Genomic DNA, 25,475 nt, shown 5'->3' with positions numbered 1-25,475 from the left:
ACCATCGTGATATCACAGTGAGCAGATAGGAGGAGCTCTGAGAGACCCCGGAATAAAAGGGCAGGTTAATCGGGGTAAGTAAACAGTGAGTAAATTAATAATAATCGGGTATCTAAAGGGAGTTTAGAAAGAAAAGGTTTCCAAATATAATGGGCAGGCAGCTGGAACCCATTGCCTGCAATTCCTGTGTCACGTGGGAGCTGCAGGACGCTTTTTTTTATTCGTTCACGGGATGTGGGCGTTGCTGGCGAGGCCGGCATTTATTGCCCATCCCTAATTGCCCTTGAGAAGGTGGTGGTGAGCCGCCTTCTTGAACCGCTGCAGTCCATGTGGTGAAGGTTCTCCCACAGTGCTGTTAGGAAGGGAGTTCCAGGATTTTGACCCAGCGACGATGAAGGAACGGCGATATATTTCCAAGTCGGGATGGTGTGTGACTTGGAGGGGAACGTGCAGGTGGTGTTGTTCCCCTGTGCCTGCTGCTCTTGTCCTTCTAGGTGGTAGAGGTCGCGGGTTTGGGAGGTTCTGTCGAAGAAGCCTTGGCGAGTTGCTGCAGTGCATCCTGTGGATGGTACACACTGCAGCCATGGTGCGCCAGTGGTGGAGGGAGTGAATGTTTAGGGTGGTGGATGGGGTGCCAATCAAGCGGGCTGCTTTGTCCTGGATGGTGTCGAGCTTCCTGAGTTTTGTTGGAGCTGCACTCATCCAGGCAAGTGGAGAGTATTCCATCACACTCCCGACTTGTGCCTTGTAGATGGTGGAAAGGCTTTAGGAAGTCAGGGGGTGAGTCACTCGCCGCAGAATATCCAGCCTCTGACGTGCTCTTGTAGCCATAGTATTTATGTGGATGGTCCAGTTAAGTTTCTGGTCAATGGTGACCCCCAGGATGTTGATGGTGGGGGATTCGGTGATGGTAATGCCGTTGAATGTCAAGGGGAGTTAATTGGACACTCTCTTGTTGGAGATGGTCATTGCTTGACACTTGTCTGGAGCGAATGTTACTTACCACTTATCAGCCCCAGCCTGGATGTTGTCCAGGTCTTGCTGCATGCGGGCATGGACTGTTTCATTATCTGAGGGGTTGTGAATGGAACTGAAAACTGTGCAATCATCAGTGAACATCCCCATTTCTGACCTTATGATGGAGGGAAGGTCATTGATGAAGCAGCTGAAGATGGTTGGGCCTAGGACACTGCCCTGAGGAACTCCTGCAGCAATGTCCTGGGGCTGAGATGATTGGCCTCCAACAACCACTACCATCTTCCTTTGTGCTAGGTATGACTCCAGCCACTGGAGAGTTTTCCCCCTGATTCCCATTGACTTCAATTTTACTAAGACTCCTTGTTGCCACACTCGGTCAAACACTGCCTTGATGTCAAGGGCAGTCACTCTCACCTCACCTCTGGAATTCAGCTCTTTTGTCCATGTTTGGACCAAGGCTGTAATGAGATCTGGAGCCGAGTGGTCCTGGCGGAACCCAAACTGAGCATCGTGAGCAGGTTATTGGTGAGTAAGTGCCGCTTGATAGCACTGTTGACGACACCTTCCATCACTTTGCTGATGATTGAGAGTAGACTGATGGGCGGTAATTGGCCGGATTGGATTTGTCCTGCTTTTTGTGGACAGGACATACCTGGGCAATTTTCCACATTGTCGGGTAGATGCCAGTCTTGTAGCTGTACTGGAACAGCTTGGCTAGAGGCGCGGCTAGTTCTGGAGCACAAGTCTTCAGCACTAAAGCCGGGATGTTTTCGGGGCCCATAGCCTTTGCTGTATCCAGTGCACTCAGCCCTTTCTTGATATCACGTGGAGTGAATCGAATTGGCTGAAGACTGGCTTCTGTGATGGTGGGGATTTCGGGAGGAGGCCGAGATGGATCATCCACTTGGCACTTCTGGCTGAAGATGGTTGCAAACGCTTCAGCCTTGTCTTTTGCACTCACGTGCTGGACTCCGCCATCATTGAGGATGGGGATGTTTACAGAGCCTCCTCCTCCCATTAGTTGTTTAATTGTCCACCACCATTCACGACTAGATGTGGCAGAACTGCAGAGCTTTGATCTGATCCGTTGGTTGTGGAATTACTTAGCTCTATCTATTGCATACTGCTTCCAATATTTAGCATGCATGTAGTCCTGTTTGTAGCTTCACCAGGTTGGCACCTCATTTTTAGGTATGCTTGGTGCTGCTCCTGGCATGTTCTTCTACACTCCTCATTGAACCAGGATTGATCTCCTGGCTTGTTGGTAATGGTAGAGTGAGGAATATGCCGGGCCATGAGGTTACAGATTGTGGTGGAAAACAATTCTGCTGCTGCTGATGGCCCACAGCGCCTCATGGATGCCCAGTGTTGAGCTGCTAGATCTGTTCAGTGGGGGAACATTTAGGGAACAGTGATCATCGTATTATAAGGTTTAGATTAGTTATGGAAAATGACAAGGAGCAATCTCAAGTAAAAATACTTAATTGGAGGAGGGCCAATTTCAGTGGGTTGAAAACGGATCTGGCCCGGGTAAATTGGATTCAAAGATTGACAGGCAAAACTGTAATTGAACAATGGGGGACCTTTAAAGAGGAGATGCTTCGGGTACAGTCTAGGTACATTCCCAAGAGGGAGAAAGGTAGGGCAACTAAAGTCAGAACTCCCTGGATGACAGATGAGATGGAGAGTAAGATGAAGCAGAAAAAGGGGGCGTATGACAGATATCAGGTTGATAACACAAGTGAGAACCAGGCTGAATATGGAAAGTACAGAGGAGAAGTGAAAAAGGAAATAAGAGGGGCAAAGAGAGAGTATGAGAATAGACTGGCGGCTAACATAAAAGGGAATCCAAAAGTCTTCTATAGGCATTTAAATAGTAAATGGGTAGTAAGAGGAAGGGTGGGGCCAATTAGGGGCCAAAAAGGAGATCTACGCATGGAGGCAGAGGGCATGACTGAGGTAGTAAATTAATACTTTGCATCTGTCTTTACCAAGGAAGAAGATGCTGCCAAAATCACAGTAAAAGAAGAAGTAGTTGAGATACTGGATGGGCTAAAATGGATAAAGAGGAGGTCCTAGAAAGGCTGGCTCTACTTAAAGTAGGTAAGTCACCCAGTCCAGATGGGATGCATCCTAGGTTGCTGAGAGAAGTAAGGGTGGAAATTGCGGAGGTACTGGCCATAATCTTCCAATCCTCCTTAGATACGGGGGTGGTGCTAGATGACTGGAGAATTGCAAATGTTACACCTTTGTTCAAAAAAGGGTGTAAGGATAAACCCGGCAACTGACAGGCCAGTCAGTTTAACTTTGGTGGTGGGGAAGCTTTTAGGAATGATAATCCCGGACAAAATTAACAGTCACTTGGACAAATGTGGATTAATAAAGGTAAGCCAGCACAAATTTGTTAAAGTCAAACTGTGTTTAATTTGATTGAGTTTTTGGATGAGGTAATAGAAAGGGTTGAGGAGGGCAATACGGTTGATGTTGTGTATATGGACTTTCAAAAGAAGTTTGATGAAGTGCCACATAATAGGCTTGTCAGCAAAACTGAAGCCCATGGAATTAAAGGGGCAGTGGCAGCATGGACACGAAATTGGCTAAGTGACAGGAAACAGAGAGTAGTGGTGAACGGCTGTTTTTCAGACTGGAGGGAGGTATACAGTGGTGTTCCCCAGGGGTCGGTACTAGGACCACTGCTTTTCTTGTTATTAATGACTTGGACTTGGGTATACAGGGCACAATTTCAAAATTTGCAGATGACACAAAACTTGGAAGTGTAGTAAACAATGAGGAGGATAGTAATAGACTTCAAGAGGACATAGACAGGCTGGTGAAATGGCAGATGAAATTTAACGTTGAGATGTGCCAAGAGATACATTTTGGCAGGAAGAATGAGAAGAGGCAATATAAACTAAATGGTACAATTCTAAAGGGGGTGCAGGAAGAGAGAGACCTGGGGGTATATGTGCACAAATCTGTGAAGGTGGCAGGACAGGTTGAGAAAGCTGTTAAGAAAGCATACGGGATCCTGGACTTTATAAATAGAGGCATAGAGCACAAAAGCAAGGAAGTTATGTTGAACCTTTATAAAACGCTGGTTCGGCCACAGCTGGAGTATTGTGTCCAATTCTGGGCACCGCACTTTAGGAAGAACGTGAAGGCCTTAGAGAGGGTGCAGAAAAGATTTACTAGAATAGTTCCAGGAATGAGGGACTTCAGTTACATGGATGGACTGGAGGGACTGGGGTTGTTCTCCTTAGAGCAGAGAAGGTTGAGAGGCAATTTGATAGAAGTGTTCAAAATCATGAAGGGTTCAGATAAAGTATATATACCGAAACTGTTCCCATTGGCAGTAGGGTTGAGAATCAGATGGCACAGATTTAACGTGATTGGCAAAAGAACCAAAGGCGACATGAGGAAAAACTTTTTTACGCCGCGAGTAGTTAAGATCTGGAATGCGCTGCCTACAAGGGTGTTGGAAGCAGATTCAATCGTGGCTTTTGAAAGGAATTGGATAAATACTTGAAGGGAAAAAATTTGCAGGGCTACGGGGAAAGAGCAGGGGAATGGGACTAACTGGACTGCTCTTACAAAGAGCGTGCATGGGCACAATGGGCTGAATGGCTTCCTTCTGTGTTGTAACCACTCTATGATTCCATGATTTTTAAGCTCCCTGGGTCAGGGTCTGAGGAGCTGCGGACAGCCTAGAAGGACAAGGACAGAAGGTGCATGAGAAAACCATCACCTCCAAGTCTTGGACATATATTACTATTTCTTAATCATCGCTAGGTCAAAATTCTGAACTCCCTACCTAACAGCACTGTGGGAGAACCTTCACCACACGGACTGCAGCGTTTCAAGAAGAAGGTTCACCACCATCTTCTCAAGGGCAAATAGGGATGGGCAATAAAAGCCGGGTTTGCCAGTGACGGTCACATCCCGAGAATTAATTTTTTTAAGAATTGTTGTGTCCCCAGCGCTGTGCTATTCTAACAATAACTAACTCAGCACAACCAGGAATTGGACCTTCCTGGTCTGCCCAGGCAGTGCATTTACCCACTAAGCGAACAGGGGGAGTTCTTACACTTATGCATCACGCAGGCCGTACTTTCAGTATCATTAAAATGTAAATCATAAGATAGGCACGGATGAACAAAGCCATTCAGCTCACCCATCCAGAAAGAATCTACCGACCCCTCCATCACAATATCTAATTGCTTCTTAAATAATTCCAGCATTTTAATTTCTGTTACCCTACCTAGTATTCCGAAAGAGAATATACCCAAATAGTGCGCGCGTGGGCAAATTAAAGTGTACTTTGACCTTCAGCCACGTGATGATAACCACAGACTGTGGCGCTGCCTTCAGAAGGAAGCAGGGTTGCCTGCCAGAAGATCACTTACCATCAGGCTCACTGGGAGAGCTGCCGCAGCCCAGTCGCATCACTATTGGGGCATATGCCAATTTTCCTTCTATACAGTGCTTTCTGATATTGTCTATGATGCTGATGGGGAAGTGGATGTGCAGGTCACACAGGAACAGAATCGTGTGACTGTCCTGAAAGAGGTAGACAGAAACAACATCACACTATTGCATAATTACAGAGACACTCAGAATTATCAAATCTTACAGCACAGAAGGAGGCCATCCAGCCCATTGTGCCTTGTGCTGGCTCTCTGAAAGAGGTAGCATTTAATCCCACTCTCCTCCCCCTGTTTCCCATAGCCCTGCAAATTTTTCCTTTTTAAGTATTTATCCAATTCCCTTTTGAAAGTTACTATTGAATCTGCTTCCACCACCCTTTCAGGCAGTGCATTCCAGATCAGAACAACTCACTGAATAAAAAAATTCTCCTCATCTTCCCCCCTGGCTTTTTTGACAATTACCTTAAATCTGTGTCCTCTGGTTACCAACCCTCCTCCTAGTGGCAACAGTTTCACCCTATCTAACCTATCAAAATCCCGTGTAATTTTAAACACTTCTATTCAATCTCCCCTTAACCTTCTTTGCTCCAAGGAGAACAATCCCAGCTTCTCCAGTCTCTCTCCATAACTGAAGTCCCTCATCCCTGGTACCATTCTGGTAATTCTCCCCTGCACCCTCTCCAAGGCCTTGACATCCTTTCTAAAGTGTGGTGCCCAGAATTGGACACAATACTCTAGCTGAGGTCTAACCATTGATTTATAAAGGTTAAACTTCAAAGCTGTTTTAGTGCTGGTGGGGAAAGGAATTATTCTCGACTGTCACATGATCAAGGTTAAAAAGGAAGTTTGGAGAACGAAAAAGTCATTGGGCCCATTGAGTCTGCTCCTTCCAACAGACCAAGAACATAAGGTCATGACTCTCCATTGGTTCCAACCAGCTATTCCTCCATAACGCAGCTGACAAAATGACAGCTTCAGCAGAAGTAAGTGGTATAAAGGTGTCAGCCTTAGTTCAGTGGTAGCACTCTTGCCTCTGAGTCAGAAGGTTGTAGATTTAAGCCCCATTCCAGAGACCTAAGCACAAAATCCAGGCTGATACTCCAGTGCAGTGCTGAGGGAGTGCTGCACTGTCAGAGGTGCCGTCTTTCAGATGAGACAACTGCCCTCACTAGTGGACGTAAAAGATCCTACAGCACCATTCAAAGAAGCGCACAGGAGTTCTCCCGGTGTCCTGGCCAACATTTATCTCTCAATCGACACCTAAAACAGACGATCTAGTCATTACCTCATTGCTGTTTGTGGGACCTTGCTATGTGCAAATGGGCTGCCGCGTTTTCTACATTACAACAGTGAATACACTTCAAAAGTACTTCATTGGCTGTAAAGACATAATATAAATGCAACTCCTTCTTGAAAGACAGAGAGCGAGACAGCGAGACAAGTGTAGTAAGTTAGGGTGGAGTTGAAAACTGCTATGGAAAATAAATGTTTTCCATTGCAGAATGAAATGATTATGCCTCCCCAACGATTCTAAAACCCTCAGCTGTTACCAACTCCTCCTCTTTGGAGGACCTATAATTATTATTTTTTTCATTAATTTTTTAGCCCTGTCTCATCCCTGAAGGTGATGGAGGTGGCTGCATAGGGTGATTTCCTGTGGTATCTTGCCCATTATTTATATGTATACCTCAAAACAGACTATTCAACCATAGAGGGCTTCATTGCAAGCCTGATTCTTTTCTCACCTACATTCACACGTGTACTTTCCATCCGGGTCACTAGCGCAGTGATCAGGAGTAGGAACCCGAACTGATTGTCTCCCCTCCCTAGCGCAGAGTTGTAAAGCCAATAGTAGCACCCACTGCTAACTTAGCACAGGTCAGGAATTGAATCTGGTACCTTATGATCTTATTACTACACTGGTGAGCAGGGTTGCTTTATCCACTAGGCCAGTAAGGGGGGAGGCGGGGCGATGTGGGGAGCTACATTGTTGGCTTTTAAAGGTATTAAAACAGTTCTATTGTACTGCATTGGATGGGAAAGGCCAATCGACCAATTCTAACTCATCCATCCAGAACTAACCGACAGTGCTTCCATCACAACATGCAACTGTTTCTTAACTGTTTTTTGTCTCCACCAACTTTCCTGACAGTCCAATCCACATATCACTCTTTGTGTGAAGAAGTCTTTGCCTCTTGCCAGCTTGAACTTCCTGACATGGTTTAATCTGAAAAAGCATCCCGGATTTACTCTCTTGATCTTATGTAGCTCTATAAGACCGTCTCCTTTCCGGACCAAACAAACACTGCTATGGAAAATAAATGATTTCGATAGCAGAATGAAATGATAATGCCTACAGCAAAGCACAGAGGCTGCAGTATTATCGATAGGGATAGTTTCCAGAAGATGGAATTGTTAAAGGAATTTATCAAAGCAACCCAAAGCTGGCAGCTTCCCATCATATCGCAGCGACTTGTCATTCTCTGAGAGAGAGAGAGAAACAAAGAAATATGGACACAGATCGAGCGAGGCGTCATTTATGCCTTTAAGCCTTTCTAATTCATTTCCTGCGGCACTGTTCATGAACATGAATTTTTTACAAAGGGTCTTCTGGAGCACTTTAAGTGCTATACTGTTTGTGAATGAGAAGACAGAAGTGGACACACGAATAAATGGACACTTTTTTTTAGCAGTATAAAAGATATAGAGAAAATAGCGAATTAGTTTCCAGTGATGTTGGTGACAGAAAAAGTAATGGAGTAGTTCACAATGTAGGACAGTGTGCACTCACCATCGCGAGACAGAGACACCCACCCTATGTCATGGTAATAATTCATAACAAAACAAAAACTAGTGAACAATAAGAACAGTTTATTGATTTTTCTTCAAGTTGAAATGAGAAAAAAAAGTAAGAAAATAATTAATTTTAGTATAATGCTGAAAGATGTCTTAGAATTTATTATCAGTCTTTTTGATTTAATACGATAGAAAAATTACAGATTTTTTTTTATTCGTTCATGGGATGTGGGCGTCGCTGGCGAGGCCGGCATTTATTGCCCATCCCTAATTGCCCTTGAGAAGGTGGTGGTGAGCCGCCTTCTTGAACCGCTGCAGTCCGTGTGGTGACGGTTCTCCCACAGTGCTGTTAAATGCGATCCATGGTTTTTATGTATTGATAAAGCTGAAATTATTAAAACAAACATAAGGAACAGCAGAAGGCACATAACTGTATTGTTATCCGATGTGAACACTGCAGAATTATTCCAGGAGTGGGGAGACTGACAGTGGAGTCAGTCCAGGAGTGGGGAGACTGACAGTGGAGTCAGTCCAGGAGTGGGGAGACTGACAGTGGAGTCAGTCCAGGAGTGGAGAGACTGACAGTGGAGTCAGTCCAGGAGTGGGGAGTCTGACTGCAGAGTCAGTCCAGGAGTGGGGAGGCTGACAGTGGAGTCAGTCCAGGAGTGGGGAGTCTGACTGCAGAGTCAGTCCAGGAGTGGGGAGTTTGACTGCAGAGTCAGTCCAGGAGTGGGGAGACTGACAGTGGAGTCAGTCCAGGAGTGGGGAGACTGACAGTGGAGTCAGTCCAGGAGTGGGGAGGCTGACTGCAGAGTCAGTCCAGGAGTGGGGAGTCTGACTGCAGAGTCAGTCCAGGAGTGGGGAGACTGACAGTGGAGTCAGTCCAGGAGTGGGGAGACTGACAGTGGAGTCAGTCGAGGAGTGGGGAGGCTGACTGCAGAGTCAGTCCAGGAGTGGAGAGACTGACTGCAGAGTCAGTCCAGGAGTGGGGAGGCTGACTGCAGAGTCAGTCCAGGAGTGGGGAGACTGACAGAGGAGTCAGTCCAGGAGTGGGGAGGCTGACTGCAGAGTCAGTCCAGGAGTGGGGAGACTGACTGCAGAGTCAGTCCAGGAGTGGGGAGGCTGACTGCAGAGTCAGGTAGAGCAGAGCTATAGGGTTGGTTTGATAGCGGAAACAATGGCTACAGTCAGACTCGCAGTGGGGAGGTGGTGGTCACAGAGTTGGACTGGAGGCAGATTGGGAGTGGCTGCAGAATGGAACCGAAATAGGGCCACAGAGTCAGGCTAGGTGAATGGGGAGGAGCAGCGTCAGCTTCAGGGTCCGACCAAGAGCAGTCCTTAGCCTTCACACGACCGTTAAGACACTACCGGCTGTTTAGTTGGCAGGGAAAAATCAGATGCCAGAAAGTGAACACACTTAACAGACACACCAATGAGCGCATGGGGATAAGTTTTCTTTATATGTATATAAAGATTAACACTTGCAATAAAAGCACTCTCTTGCAGAGCCGCAGTAGCTGGTATCTCAATCAGATTAAAAACAAGAGTGCTTTCTGTCACTGGGTTTAGAATTGCCATCTAGTCCAACAGCAGCTTTTATCGCTAAGCAGATCAAAAATAAGATTTTTCTTGTACCAAGAAATGAAAGTGAAGATATTCTGAATGTGATGATTGATCTGAAGTGCATCCTGAAGAGTTTTCCCATTATGTCTGTAACCTGACTCCCCCTGTTGCCAATAACTACACAGAACGCTGAATTTACATCCAGCTGTTGGAACGGAAACAAATCTAAGCGGAAATATTTGTCATGTCATGTTGTTTCATTATTTCCCCCCTCCTGATATCATTCATTATAAATGTACGGAAATGAATGCCAGTGCAATATTTAATCATAACAGAAAGCATGAGATGTACAGTATGATATACTGCACATTTACTGCAATATTCAACAAATTATGACACAGAAACATCGAACTCTACAGCACAAAAGGAGGCCAATCGCCCCATCGTCGCCATGCTGGCTCTTTGAAAAAGATATCTAATTAGTCCCACCCAGGACCATGGTAGGAGTGGTCAGGGATAAGGGTGCTGTCGTTGGCCGACACCCAGCTGTCCTGTTCAGCGACCCATACAGAGCCAGAGATGAGGGGCAGTCCGGGCAGCTATCACACGTCAGGCACGGAGCCAGAAGTTGCAGGACTATCTCGGGACCCGGCAGAAGGAGATAAAGAGCCACCTCCACCCCAGAAGACACTCAGTGACTGGTATGAAGGATTCCACTAGTTGCATCTGCTCAATCGTATTTGACTGCTTCAGGTAGCATCTACTAGATCAGCCAGTCTGCAGTGCACCAATCCATGGGTCAGGTTACTGCTGCCTGGTTTACCAGGGTGAATCACTATCACTTTTGCAACTCGGACTCTGCATGGGTTATTTGAATGCAATAACTGGGTGGCATGGACATCCTGCTGCCTCTGTGTGAATCTAGGAGTGTACAGTTGATCTACTGTCCTAAATTCACACAGTGCATACACAGATTCGCACAGTGCACCTACAGTCCTAGATTCATGCAGTGCACCTACAGTCCTAGATTCACACAGTGCACCTACAGTCCTAGATAAGCGCAGTGCATCTACAGTCCTAGATTCACACAGTGTATCCAGTCCTAGATTCGTACAGTGTATCTACAGTCCTAGATTCACACAGTGCATCTACAGTCCTCGATAAGCGCAGTGCATCTACAGTCCTAGATTCAAACAGTGCATCCAGTCCTAGATTCGCACAGTGTATCTACAGTCCAAGATTTGCGCAGTGCATCTACAGTCATAGATTCATATAGTGCATCCAGTCCTAGATTCACACAGTGCATCCAGTCCTAGATTCGCACAGTGTATCTACAGTCCTAGATTCGCAGTGCACCTACAGTCCTAGATTCATACAGTGCACCTACAGTCCTAGATTTGCACAGTGTATCCACTGTCCTAGATTCCTACAGTGTATCTACAGTCCTAGATTCATACAATGCACCTACAGTCCTAGATTCCTACAGTGTATCTAGTCCTAGATTCATACAGTGCAGCTAAAGTCCTAGATTCACACAGTGCATCTACAGTCCTAAATTCACACAGTGCACCTACAGTCCTAGATTCACACAGTGCATCTACAGTCCTAAATTCACACAGTGCACCTACAGTCCTAGATTCACACAGTGCATCTACAGTCCTAAATTCACACAGTGCACCAACAGTCCTAGATTCACACAGTGCATCTACAGTCCTAAATTCACACAGTGCACCTACAGTCCTAGATTCACACAGTGCATCTACAGTCCTAAATTCACACAGTGCACCAACAGTCCTAGATTCACGCAGTGCATCTACAGCCCTAGATTCATACAGTGCACCTACAGTCCTAGATTCACACAGTGCACCAACAGTCCTAGATTCGCACAGTGTATCTACAGCCCTAGATTCATACAGTACATCTACAGTCCTAGATTCACACAGTGTATCTACAGTCCTAGATTCGCACAGTGCATCTACAGCCCTAGATTCATACAGTACATCTACAGTCCTAGATTCACACAGTGCATCTACAGCCCTAGATTCATACAGTACATCTACAGTCCTAGATTCACACAGTGCATCTGCAGCCCTAGATTCATACAGTACATCTACAGTCCTAGATTCACACAGTGTATCTACAGTCCTAGATTCGCACAGTGCATCTACAGCCCTAGATTCATACAGTGCATCTACAGTCCTAGATTCACACAGTGCATCTACAGTCCTAGATTCGCACAGTGCACCTACAGTCCTAGATTCATACAGTACATCTACAGTCCTAAATTCATACAGTGCATCTACAGTCTTAGATTCACACAGTGCACCTGCAGTACTAGATTCACACAGTGCATCTACAATCCTAGATTCATACAGTACATCTACAGTCTTAGATTCACACAGTGCACCTGCAGTACTAGATTCACACAGTGCATCTACAGTCCTAGATTCACACAGTGCACCTACAGTACTAGATTCATACAGTACATCTACAGTCTTAGATTCATACAGTGCAACTACAGTCCTAGATTCATACAGCACATCTGCAGTCCTAGATTCACACAGTACATCTACAGTCTTAGATTCATACAGTGCAACTACAGTCCTAGATTCATACAGCACATCTGCAGTCCTAGATTCATACAGTACATCTACAGTCTTAGATTCATACAGTGCACCTGCAGTCCGAAATTTATACAGTACATCTACAGTCTTAGATTCACACAGTGCACCTGCAGTACTAGATTCACACAGTGCATCTACAGTCCTAGAATCATACAGTACGTCTACAGTCTTAGATTCACACAATGTATTTACAGTCCTAGATTCCCACAATGTATCTACAGTCGTGTATTCACACAGTACATCTACAGTCCTAGATTCACACAATGTATCTACAGTCCCAGATTCACACAGTCTATCTACAGTCCTAGATTCAAACAGTCCACCTGCAGAACTAGATTCACACAGTGCATCTACAGTCTTAGATTCACACAATGTATCTACAGTCCTGGATTCACACAGTGCGAATACAGTCTTAGATTCACACAATGTATCTACAGTCCTGGATTCACACAGTGCACCTACAGTTTTAGATTCACACAATGTATCTACAGTCCTGGATTCACACAATGCATCTAGTCCTAGATTCATACAGTGCATCTACAGTCCTGGATTCACACAGTGTATACACAGTACTAAATTCGTGCAGTGCATACATAGTACTAGATTCATACAGTACATCTACAGTACTAGTTTCACACAGTGCATCTACAGTCTTAGATTCACACAGTGCATCTACAGTCCTAGATTCATACACTGCATCCAGTCCTAGATTCATACAGTGCATCTACAGTCCTTGATTCACACAATGCATACACAGTACTAAATTCGTACAGTGCATCTACAGTACTAGATTCACACAGTGCAGCTACAGTACTACATTTACACAGTGTATCTACAGAACTAGATTCATACAGTACATCTACAGTCCTAGTTTCACTCACTGTATCTACAGTCTTAGAGTCACACAGTGCATCTACAGTACTAGATTCACACATTGTATCTACAGATCTAGATTCATACAGTGCAACTACAGTTCTAGATTCACACAGTGCACCTATAGTCCAAGATTCACACAGTGCACCTACAGTACTAAATTCACACAGTGCATCTACAGTACTAGATTCACACAGTGCACCTATAGTCCAAGATTCACACAGTGCACCTACAGTACTAAATTCACACAGTGCACCTACAGTCCTAGATTCACACAGTGCAACTACAGTACTAAATTCACACAGTGCACCTACAGTACTAGATTCACACAGTGCATACACAGTACTAAATTCATACAGTGCATCTACAATCCTAGATTTACACAGCATATACACAGCACTAGATTCAGGGATAAATGTGGCCAGAACACCAGGAGAACTCTTTTTTGAATAGTGTCACTGGATATTTTACATCCACCTGAGCAGGTAAATGGATCCTCGGTTTAATGTCTGAACTCTCAGTCTAGATGATGTGCTCAAGTCCTGGAGTTGGGCTTGAACCCATGACTTTCTGATGCACTAGGTTCATACTGTGCATTTGCAGTACTAGATTCAAACCGTAGACCTGTCATGCTAGAATCATACTGCACATCTGCTGTAATACTTGTACAGCATCATACTGTGCATCAATAGTAACAGAGATGGATTTACACTGTGAATCTATAGTGCTAGATTCACACTGGGTATGTGTAACATTAGAGTTACAATTGGGAATTCAGGAGAAACGTCTTTACCCAGAGAGTGGTTAGAATGTGGCACTTGCTACCTCAAGGAGTAGTTGAGGCGACTATCATAGATGCATTTAACATGATGAACATGTGAAGGAGAAAGGAATAGAAGGAAATGCTGATAGGGTTAGATGAAGTGGGGAGGGAGGAGGCTCGTGTGGATCATAAACACCAGCATGGACCTGTTGGGCTGAATGGCCTGCTTCTGTGCTGTACATTCCATGTAATTCTATGTAGAGTTATACTGTATCGACAGTATTAGATTCACATTGTGTATCTAAAGTGCGAGGTTTATACACTGAATCGATTGTATTAGATTTACACTGTATCTGCAGTTCCACACTCATACAATGGGCTCGATATTAGGAGGGCCGCGGGTTCACGGCGGGGGGGGGGGCTATTGGGCGCATGGGTAACGCGCCTGGTGAAATCAGTCTGCCACCAGCGCGATTGCAGCCTAATTGGATCCACTTACCTGGTCTTCCGGGTTCCCCACTGCTGAGCTGCGCGTCGGGCGGGCTGCGCATGCGCAGTAAGGTCTGTCAGCTAGAGGAGCTCTATTTAAAGGGGCAGTCCTCCACTGACTGATGCTGCAACAAATAGGAAAAAATACAGCATGGAGCAGCCCAGGGGGAAGGCTGCTCCCAGTTTAATGATGCCTCACCCCAAGTATCATTAGATGGGGTGAGGCGGGCGGGAGGAAGCGGCCTGCCTCTGCCAACAGGAAGGCCTGGCTCGAGGTGGCAGAGGAGGTCACCTGCACCACCAACATATCGCCCACCTGCATACAGTGCAGGAGGCGGTCCAATGACCTCAGTAGGTCAGCCAAAGTGAGTACACTTACTCATTCCCCTACACTCCGTCTGCCACATCACTGCCCCCACCCCACATCTCCTTCTGCACTGCCAACACTATTCTGTCACATCACCCATCACACCCACTCAAACCTCATCCTCATCTTACCTGCACTTACTCACCTCCCCAGTACTCATCCCGCCACTATCACTCAACCCAATCCTCATACAATCCCATGGCTCTATCTCATACTCATCCTCTCCTGCATCTCTTTCACGGTCAGCCTCACTCAACCTGCCACTACCTGTGCTGCAGCCACAGGGCATGCATCACATATGTTCAGCAGGCAGCGTAAGGCAAACGTGTCGTGAGCATGAAGCGGATGCACAAGGGTGTTTGAGGGTTTGTCATGGTTTTTACTTCTATTGATTTCTGACCAACTCACATCACATATTATATTGTCACCACTACTGCCACGTCTTTGCGAATCTTGTCTGGTTTGTGCAATAATGCCTTTTCCTGAGGATCACAATGAAGACCCACAACTGATGCCACCCATTGTGTCACTGCAGAGTGGGTGTAAGTGTATTTGCAGGGCTCGTTTGTGCAGACAACTGAGAGACGTCGGCGATGTCCCCGGTGGCATCCTGGAAGGATGCGGAGGAGAAGTTGTTGAGGGCAGTGGTGACTTTGACAGCGACAGGTAAGAAGATGGTGCTCGGGCCAGCCAGGAGCAGCTCGGCATGAAGGAGGCTGCAGATGTCCACGACTACATGTCGAGTGACTCTGAGCCTCCGTGTGCACTACTGCTCAGAGAGGTCCAGGAGGCTGAGCCTCGGTCTGTGGACCCTGTGGCGAGGGTAGTGCCCCCTTCGACACATCTCTCTCTGCGGTTGCCCTCCCTCCTGCTGTGCAGGTAGATGTGTCACAGCACTGTGTTGTGGAGCTCCACGTGTCAGAGGTGGACGGCTTGGCCGGCGAGGCTGGTGAGGCTGGTGATGCTGTTCGCCCTCCGAGGGGGTCATGACTGCAGCTACGGCGGCCCCCATCTGGAAGATGTACATCTGAGTGGGTCTGCAAGGTAGGTACATGTGTCTGGACACTGGGGTAAGTGTGCAAGTTGGTGCATTTGATTGTCAGGAGGAGGGTGGTAGAGGCCAAACTTTGTCCCAAGTGACAGTGGCCTCCTGCAATGAGTGAGTGTCTCCCCCCCGCAACCTGTCAAATGGACCTTTGCAGCTGCCACAGGCTGATAGCTGCAACACGTCCATTTCAACTTGGAGTGTTTCCCCCAGTATGGGAAACAGTCCCAGTTGTTTCTAAAATCCCACCCCTCCTCACATATTCCCTTAATCAGGTCTGTTAATGACCTGAAATAGCTAGATAAATATTGTTAAGTGGCACCCCGCCAGCTTTAATTGCCTGCGGGAGTCCCACATGCGGGGGCTGCGTGCGCACGTCGGCGCGTCTGTGGGGAACCTGGAAGTGGGCGGGTTGGAGCCGGGCTCCTGACCCGCTCCAGGATTCCCCAATTTTCGGAGCCTCCCCGCCAGGAACGCACCCGATAGCGGGTGCTAAAATGGAGCCCTATGTATCTACACCACTAAATCTATACATTAAACTTACAAAGCTAGATTCAGACTGTGCATTTTCAGTAACAGATTGACACTGTACATATGCAGTACTGGATTTACACTATGCAACTACAAAACTAGATTTGCAAAGTGGTTTAACAGTTGTAGATCCATACTGTGAATTTACAGTACTATGTTTACACTGTAGACCAACATTGCTAAATTCATACTGTGCATCTACAATACATAGTCAAATTGTGGATTTACAGTACTAGTTTCACACTGCACCTACACTTCTCGATTCATACAGTATATCTACAATATTAGATTTTATACTGAAGATCTACAGCATTAGATTCAGGGTGTGCACCTACAGTACTATGTTGATACTGTACAGCTACAGTGTTAGATTCACACTGTACTTCTACAGTGCTAGATACAATGAAACATTTACAGTGATACATTCAGTACCTCTGCACTGTCACACGGCTGAGATGGATACATTATCCGATACTTGACAGGCCCTCCTTGTTCTTCGGACGGGTAGAGGCCCTCTCTGGATACTCTGGCAGCTGATCCTGGATAGGTTTTGTTGGGTTTTTAGTAGGGACAGTGTAAGGAATTGGGAAAGGAGAGTTTTTAGGGGAAAATGGAGTAAAATTACTTTTGAAGTCAATGGACAGGATAATTGGTTGGAGTGCCGAATGGGCAGCCGATCTGTTACCACCGATTTTTCGCCACTGCCGAAAGTGAAAATTAACCCAACTGAATGCTAAGGGGAGAACCATGGACCAAGCCTCAGTTACTTGTGAAGCCCTTGTCTTGTGGTAATGTGAAAGTTCAAATCCTTAAGGTTCATTGTCTATGCTGTCTGAACTTGTTACGGTAGTGTGATCATTTTTACGTTTGTCCTCGAGGATGCATGGATGGCGGGCGAGGAAAGGACAGTTCCGAAACCCACTGAATGAATAACTGCCAACACTCCCTGTCAAGACTCGTACATGAAGAATAGTCAATTGGCTGTGCTACCAGAGGGTACCTGATATTTAAAGAATCCCTTAAGGTTCAGCATAGACAATGAACCTTAAGGATTTGAACTTTCACATTACCACAAGACAAGGGCTTCACAACTTTGGGAGAGGAAGGCAGAAAATTGGAAACTGAAACAAAAAAAAATCTGTTCCTTAGGAAATACTCAAACATCCCAACTTCCTGACAGGATCGGAAATGTGGGAATGCTATGTACATCCTGACGCCTGCCAGAAATCTACAATTACTCTACAGGTTTCTCGCTGATTGTCATACTTCTGAATTATTGATCATTTTGCTGTTTCAGATGAAGAATTACCCGAAACCTCAGCTAATAATAGAACTAGGCATCAAACATTAAATGCTGGGCATCTTTTGTCAAACTTCTAAATGACAGCATGCCCGACTGCAATCCTACTCCAAGTTCCTCCAGCGCAGTTCTTTACAATATCATTCAACATAAAAGTTGAGGCCTGGGGGGGTGTTCCCATTTTAAAAGCCATCATTGCTGTAAAACTTCCCTGAAAATTCATCGTCAATGCAACGTGATCCTTCACTGCACAGCCACAACCGGGGTAATTGAGACTCACGCTGTCTATTCTTAACCTCACCTGTTTTCGTTCTGAGAACTATAGAGAGGTTTCCTATCGAGAATGACCTGCTGCAGATCACTGACAAGTATTTCACAAGACTAATTGAGAATCCAAACCTTGACAGTGGATTTACTGATTTTAACCAGAGAACAATGACTTCAGGGAAACACCCATCAGTCTGAGTGATGTTAAAGGGAGGCCATCTTCATGAAAAAAATAGTTGGCAAATCTTGTTTTGGGTTGGGGAGAGGAGAGAAGAGCTGTGTATCATTTTCATCACAATGATGACAGGACATTCAAGTGATACAATAAAAGATGTGTCATGACAGCGTCCTTTTAAAACTAAAAATACACTGATCAGTAGAAGAGAAAGAAACAAAGAGTCCTGTGTTACCGTTGATATCAGGTCAGAAGTTGCAGACACTTTTTTTTTAAAATTGAGAAACTAATATCAAGGTGAAAGACCCATAGTGCAGGACACCACCAAGTTTGAAAATAGGAGGAGGGAGTTTAGGGTAATGCCAAAAGTAGAATGATGCCAAATTGGGCTTTAAAAACCTTTACACTGTAGGAGGGAGGCAAGTGAAGGAGGTAAGGAGTCCTGGAATGAATTCACTAGGAGGCTTAGATCGTTCACTTTTTCCATTTGAAGATCCATTATTAAAACTCAAATGGTTCGCAAAAATTCAGATTAGTTAAGTATATATTTAGTTACCTGCCCCTCGTCTATTTCTGTTGACTTTTTCAAGTATTTTTTTGCTTAAAGAGCAATGTTGATCTCATTGGGAAACTCGTAGTAGAGTTACTGAGCCCAAAGAGTGTCAAGGAGTTGAATTAATATCAGCACCAAACCAGTCATTAACCCAGGGATGCTTCAGCAATTCAGCTGTGTACATGTTAACATTAGTTTCTCTGCACCATTCGGTTCAATATTTCCCCCGAGTCAGTTCTGCCAGTGGAATCAGCAATCTTTATTTAAAGGGGCACTGGCTTCATGAAAGCACATTGGGCAAACCTTCTTTAGTTGTAGCCGTGAGAGTGCTCTGATTTTATTTTGTCACAACAATATTTTGTATTGTTGTATTTTATAAATGTCACATTTGTGCATTTGCAAAATAGAAATGGTGAAATTACTTACTACGCCACTAGGGGATGCTCTTTTCTATGCTTCCATTTAAAAAGTTAACTGCACTTAAAATGAATTTTTAAAAATTGATTTGGCCACCTTCCTTCCCAGATGAAAGCTGCCTTGTATCTATTTCTGCAATCAAAATATAAATTGTAATGATTTATTTCGCTGCCTTTTCTTTGTTTGTCCTCACCTTTCAAGGTTCTAGGTTACTTTCTCCCAGTCTCATCCAATTTCACGCTCACTCTGCCTCTTTATCGAACCAAATTACTTTCTGCTTTCTCTCCAGGTGAGATGGAATTAGATTTATCTTGGGTGGCAGGGCTTAATTTACTCCCCAGCATCAGCGAGACCACTGTGTAAGGTTATGACTTACTTTGAGGCTGAACCAGATTGTTTGCAACCTCGGCGTCCTATTTGACCCTGAGATGAGCATCTGACCCCATATCCTCTCCATCACCAAGACTGCCTACTTTCACATCCATAACATTGCCTGTCTCCGCCCCTGCCTCAGCTCATCTGCTGCTGAAACCCTCATCCATGCCTTTGTTACCTCTAGACTTGACTATTCCAATGCTCTCCTGACCGACCTCCCACCTTGCACCCTCCATAAACTTGAGCTCATCCAAAACGTTGCTGCCCGTATACCAACTCACGCCAAGTCCCGTTCACCCATCGACCCTGCGCTCACTAACCTACATTGGCACCCGGACCAGCAACGCCTCGATTTTAAGGACTTTTCATCCTTGTTTTCAAATCCCTCCATGGCCTCACCCCTCCCTATCTTTGTAACCTCCTCCAGCCCTACAACCCTCCGAGATCTCTGCGTTCCTCCAATTCTGGCCTCTTGCGCATCCCCGATTTGCATCGCTCCACCATTGGCAGCCGTGCCTGCAGCTGCCTCCACGTAATGATGGGTCCACCAGAATGGGCACACGTTAACAACGGGGAAAACACAAAGAGATGATGTTACTGTAAGAAACCTTATTGATGATATCAGCTCACTGCATATGTGAGCCCTCCCCATACAACAAAAAAGGCAAGCCCTGCCCAAGCAGTTAAAGCATCCCCATAGCACTTCAGCATCACTGTTTTTTACTTCTGATTTTTGTTATTCAACACCCTTGCTAGTCTGTTATATTCTGACAACGGCCACTGATGTTTCATTGCAGTACTAGCTGACATTGTAAGTAAAACGCCATTACACCCTACTGGTTCAAAGTACTGCAAGATGGCTAAGTGCAAGTGAGTAGGGGAAGATAGGATGATAAAGGGACTGGGTAATGAAAGAAAAAAGAAAGAGCTTGCATTTATATAGCACCTTTCACCACCTCAGGATATCCCAAAGCATTTTACAGCCAATTAGATACTTTTGAAGTGTAGTCATTGTTGTAATGTAGGAAACATGGCAGCCAATTTGCCCACAGCAAGGTCCCACAAACACATTGAGATAATGACCAGATAATCTGTTTTAGTGATGTTGGTTGAGGGATAAATATTGGCCGGGACACCGGGAGAACTCCCCTGCTCTACTTCGAATAGTGCCGGGGGATCTTTTACATCCACTCGAGAGGGTGACGCTCCCTCAGTAATGCACTGGAGTGTAGGCCTGGATTATGTGCCCAAGTCCTGGAGTGGGACCTGAACCCACAGCCTTCTGACTCAGCGGCGAGAGTGCTACCAACTGAGCCAAGGCTGACAATGAAGTGATTTAAAATACTGGCCTTTCACTTCCAATGACATGGGTCGGGTTGAGACCAGGTCAGACCAAACAGACAGAAGCCTCCTCTCTCTGCTGAATGTAACGGCTTCGAAGTGGAATGAGTTTGTGCGGCCTCAGCCAAGCCTCTAGTGCACTTCACTTGCATCAGAAAGCGTTTCGTAATTCAGCAATATAATGGAATGCTTCTGTAAGAAACGGAAGAACTTATGCTGGTGCAGTAGTGTGAGGCAGCGTGTTCTTCTGCCCTGGGGTTTAAAGGGAAACACCGGGGGCAGGGAGTGGGGAATACTAAACATGCCCTCCAGGAACAAGTACACACCTTCTCCTGTTTCTGAGAATCCACAGGCAGCTTCTTAGAGACCCGCCATGTAACGTCAACCAATTAGAACATATCTGCTCAGATGACACATGCAACGGTTCAATCACTGACAGACTGTCACTGAGGTGAGGGTTGAACTAGCCTGCTTTTCGGTCATGAATGCCAATTTTGCTGTTTGAAAACAAATCAAAGGTGCAACGCTGATCAGCAGTAGCAGCAGGATTGCAGCACAATGAGTGTAGAGCAGTGCATGAGGCAGAATGTGAGGAACAGTTATGCAGTGCACGAGGTGTAGTGTGTGGAACAGTGGTGCAGTGCATGCAGCACAGTGTGTGGGGAAGTGGCACAGTGCAAGTGCATGTAGGGCATTGCATGTGACGCAGTGCATGCAGCGCAGTGTATGGGACAGTGGCACAGTGCATGTAGCGCATTATGTGGGATAGTGATGCAGTGCATGCAGCACAGTGTGTGGGGCAGTGGCCACAGCATGCAGTGCAATGTGTGGGACAGTGGCACAGTGCATGCAGCACAGTGTGTGGGACAGTGACACAGTGCATGTAGCGCAGTGTGTGTGACAGTGACACAGTGCATGTAGCGCAGTGTATGGGGCAGTGGTGCAGTGCATGCAATGCAGTGGTGCAGTGCATGCAATGCAGTGCGTGGGGCAGTGGCACAGTGTGTGCAGCGCAGTGTATAAATCAGTGGCACAGTGCATGTATTGCAGTGTATGGGGCAGTGGCGCAGTGCAGTGTGTGGGGCAGCGGCACAGTGCATGAAGCGCAGTGTATGGGACAGTGTTGCACTGCATGCAGCATAGTGTGTGGGACAGTGGTGCAGTGCATGCAATGCAGTGTGTGGAGCAGTGGCATAGTGCATGAAGTGCAGTGTATGGGACAGTGGTGCACTGCATGAAGTGCAGTGTGTGGGGCAATGGTGCAGTGCATGCAGTAGTGGTGCAGTGCATGCAGTAGTGGTGCAGTGCATGCAGTGCAGTGCATGGGGTAGTGGTGCACCCCGGGCAGCGCAGTGTATAAATCAGTGGCGCAGTGCATGTAGCACAGTGAATGGAGGGCAGTGGCAAATTGCATGCGACGCAGTGTATAAATCAGTGGGACCGTGCATACACCTCAGTGTGTGGGTCCGAGACACAGTGCATGAAGTGCAGTGTATGGAACAGTGGCCCAGTGCATGCAGCACAGTCAGTGGGGCAGCAGCACAGTATGCAGCACAGTATGTGCGGCAGTACCCATAGCATGCAACGCAGTGTGTGGAAGAATGGTTCAGTGCATTGGGCAGTGGCACAGAGCATGCAGTGCAGTGTGTGGGGAAGTGACACGTTGCATTCAGCACAGTCTGTGGGGCAGTGGTACAGTGCATGTAGTGCATGTGTGTAAAACAGTGGCGCAGTTCATGCAGCACAGTTTGTGGGGCAGTGGCACAGTGAATGCAGTGCAGTGTGTGGGCAGTGGCTACAGCATGCAGTGCAGTGTGTGGGCAGTGGCTACAGCATGCAGTGCAGTGTGTGGGGCAGTGGTGCAGTGCATGCAGCAAAGTATATAAATCAGTGGCACAGAGCATGCAGCACAGTGTATGCGGCAGTAGCGCAGTGCATGTAGTACACTGTGTGGGGCAGTGATGCAGTGCCTGCTGTACAGTATGTGGGGTAGTGGCACAGTGCATACAGCCCTGAGCGTGGGACAGTGGCACAGTGCATGCAGTGCAGTATGTGGGGCAGTAGCACAGTGCATGCAGTGCAGTGTGTGGGACAGTGGCACAGTGCATGCAGTGCAGTGTGTGGGACAGTGGCACAGTGCATGCAGTGCAGTGTGTGGGACAGTGGCACAGTGCATGCAGTGCAGTGTGTGGGGCAGTGGCACAGTGCATGCAGTGCAGTGTGTGGGGCAGTAGCACAGTGCAGTGTGTGGGGCAGTAGCACAGTGCATGCAGTGCAGTGTGTGGGGCAGTAGCACAGTGCAGTGTGTGGGGCAGTAGCACAGTGCATGCAGTGCAGTGTGTGGGACAGTGGCACAGTGCATGTAGCACAGTATGTGGAGCAGTGGCACAATACATGCAGCACAGCATTTGGGGAAGTGATATGGTGCATACAGCGCAGTCTGTGGGGCAGTGGTACAGTGCATGTGTGTGGGACAGTGGCGCAGTTCATGCAGCACAGTTTCTGGGGCAGTGGCACAGTGAATGAAGTGCAGTGTGTGGGCAGTGGCCACAGCATGCAGTGCAGTGTGTGGGGCAGTGGTGCAGTGCATGCAGCAAAGTGTATAAAACAGTGGCACAGAGCATTTTTAAAAATTCGTTCATGGGATGTGGGCGTCGCTGGCGAGGCCAGCATTTATTGCCCATCCCTAATTGCCCTTGAGAAGGTGGTGGTGAGCCGCCTTCTTGAACCTCTGCAGTCCGTGTGGTGACGGTTCTCCCACAGTGCTGTTAGGAAGGGAGTTCTAGGATTTTGACCCAGCAACGACGAAGGAACGGCGATATATTTCCAAGTCGGGATGGTGTGTGACTTGGAGGGGAACATGCAGGTGGTGTTGTTCCCATGTACCTGTTGTCCTTGTCCTTCTAGGTGGTAGAGGTCACGGGTTTGGGAGGTGCTGTCGAAGAAGCCTTGGCGAGTTGCTGCAGTGCATCCTGTAGCCACGGTGCACTGGTGGTGAAGGGAATGAATGTTTAGGGTAGTGGATGAGGTGCCAATCAAGCGGGCTGCTTTGTCCTGGATGGTGTCAAGCTTCTTGAGTGTTGTTGGAGCTGCACTCATCCAGGCAAGTGGAGAGTATTCCATCACACTCCTGACTTGTGCCTTGTAGATGGTGAAAGGCTTTGGGGAGTCAGGAAGTGAGTCACTTGCAGCAGAATACCCAGCCTCTGACCTGCTCTTGTAACCACAGTATTAATGTGGCTGGTCCAGTTAAGTTTCTGATCAATGGTGACCCCCAGGATGTTGATGGTGGGGGATTCGGCGATGGTAATGCCTTGAATGTCAAGGGGAGGTGGTTAGACTCCCTCTTGTTGGAAATGGTCATTGCCTGGCATTTGTCTGGTGCGAATGTTACTTGCAACTTATCAGTCCAAGTCTGGATGTTGTCCAGGTCTTGCTGCATGCGGGCTCGGACTGCTTCATTATCTGAGGGGTTGCGAATGGAACAGAACACTGTGCAATAATCAGCGAACATCCCCATTTCTGAACTTATGATGGAGGGAAGGTCATTGATGAAGCAGCTGAAGATTGTTGGGCCTAGGACACTGCCCTGAGGAACTCCTGCAGCAATGTCCTGGGGCTGAGATGATTGGCCTCCAACAACCACTACCATCTTCCTTTGTGCTCGGTATGACTCCAGCCACTGGAGAGTTTTCCTCCTGATTCCCATTGACTTCAATTTTACTAGGGCTCCTTGGTGCCACACTCATCAAATGCTGCCTTGATGTCAAGCACAGTCACTCTCACCTCACCTCTGGAATTCAGCTTTTTTGTCCAGGTTTGGACCAAGGCTGTAATGAGGTCTGGAGCCGAGTGGTCCTGGCGGAACCCAAACTGAGCATTTGTGAGGAGGTTATTGGTGAGTAAGTGCCACTTGATAGCACTGTCGACGACACCTTCCATCACTTTGCTGATGATTGAGAGTAGACTGATGGGGCGGTAATTGGCCGGATTGGATTTGTCCTGCTTTTTGTGGACAGGACATACCTGGGCAATTTTCCACATTGTCGGATAGATGCCAGTGTTGTAGCTGTACTGGAACAGTTTGGCTAGAGGTGTGGCTAGTTCTGGAGCACAAGTCTGCAGCACTGCAGCCGGGATGTTGTATGGGCCCATAGCCTTTGTTGTATCCAGTGCACTCAGCCATTTCTTGATATCACGTGGAGTGAATTGAATTGGCTGCAGACTGGCTTCTGTGATGGTGGGGATATCGGGAGGAGGCTGAGATGGATCATCCACTCGGCACTTCTGGCTGAAGATGGTTGCAAATGCTTCAGCCTTGTCTTTTGCACTCACGTGCTGGATTCTGCCATCATTGAGGATGGGAATGTTCACAGAGCCCGTTAATTGTTTAATTGTCCACCACCATTCATGACTGCAGAGCTTTGATCTGATCCGTTGGTTGTGGAATCGCTTAGCTCTGTCTATAGCATGTTGCTTCTGCTGTTTAGCATGCATGTAGTCCTGTGTTGTAGCTTCACTAGGTTGGCACCTCATTTTTAGGTACGCCTGGTGCTGCTCCTGGCATGCTCTTCTACACTCCTCATTGAACCAG

The 25,475-nt window shown here is 46.7% G+C and overlaps 1 protein-coding gene across 2 annotated transcripts in view; it reads right to left on the bottom strand.

Moving 5' to 3' along the window:
• Window positions 1-25,475, bottom strand: part of b4galnt4a (beta-1,4-N-acetyl-galactosaminyl transferase 4a) — a 659,811-nt gene that overhangs the window by 11,217 nt on the left and 623,119 nt on the right. For both annotated transcript variants that reach the window (XM_067993694.1, XM_067993695.1), the window contains exon 18: window positions 5,382-5,535. In XM_067993694.1, coding sequence (XP_067849795.1) covers window positions 5,382-5,535 — 154 coding nt within the window. The remainder of the gene's footprint in view (window positions 1-5,381; window positions 5,536-25,475) is intronic.

Source organism: Heptranchias perlo, chromosome 12 (assembly GCF_035084215.1).
Source record: "Heptranchias perlo isolate sHepPer1 chromosome 12, sHepPer1.hap1, whole genome shotgun sequence".
Taxonomy (NCBI): domain Eukaryota; kingdom Metazoa; phylum Chordata; class Chondrichthyes; order Hexanchiformes; family Hexanchidae; genus Heptranchias; species Heptranchias perlo.
This window is presented reverse-complemented; position numbering and strand designations above follow the sequence as displayed.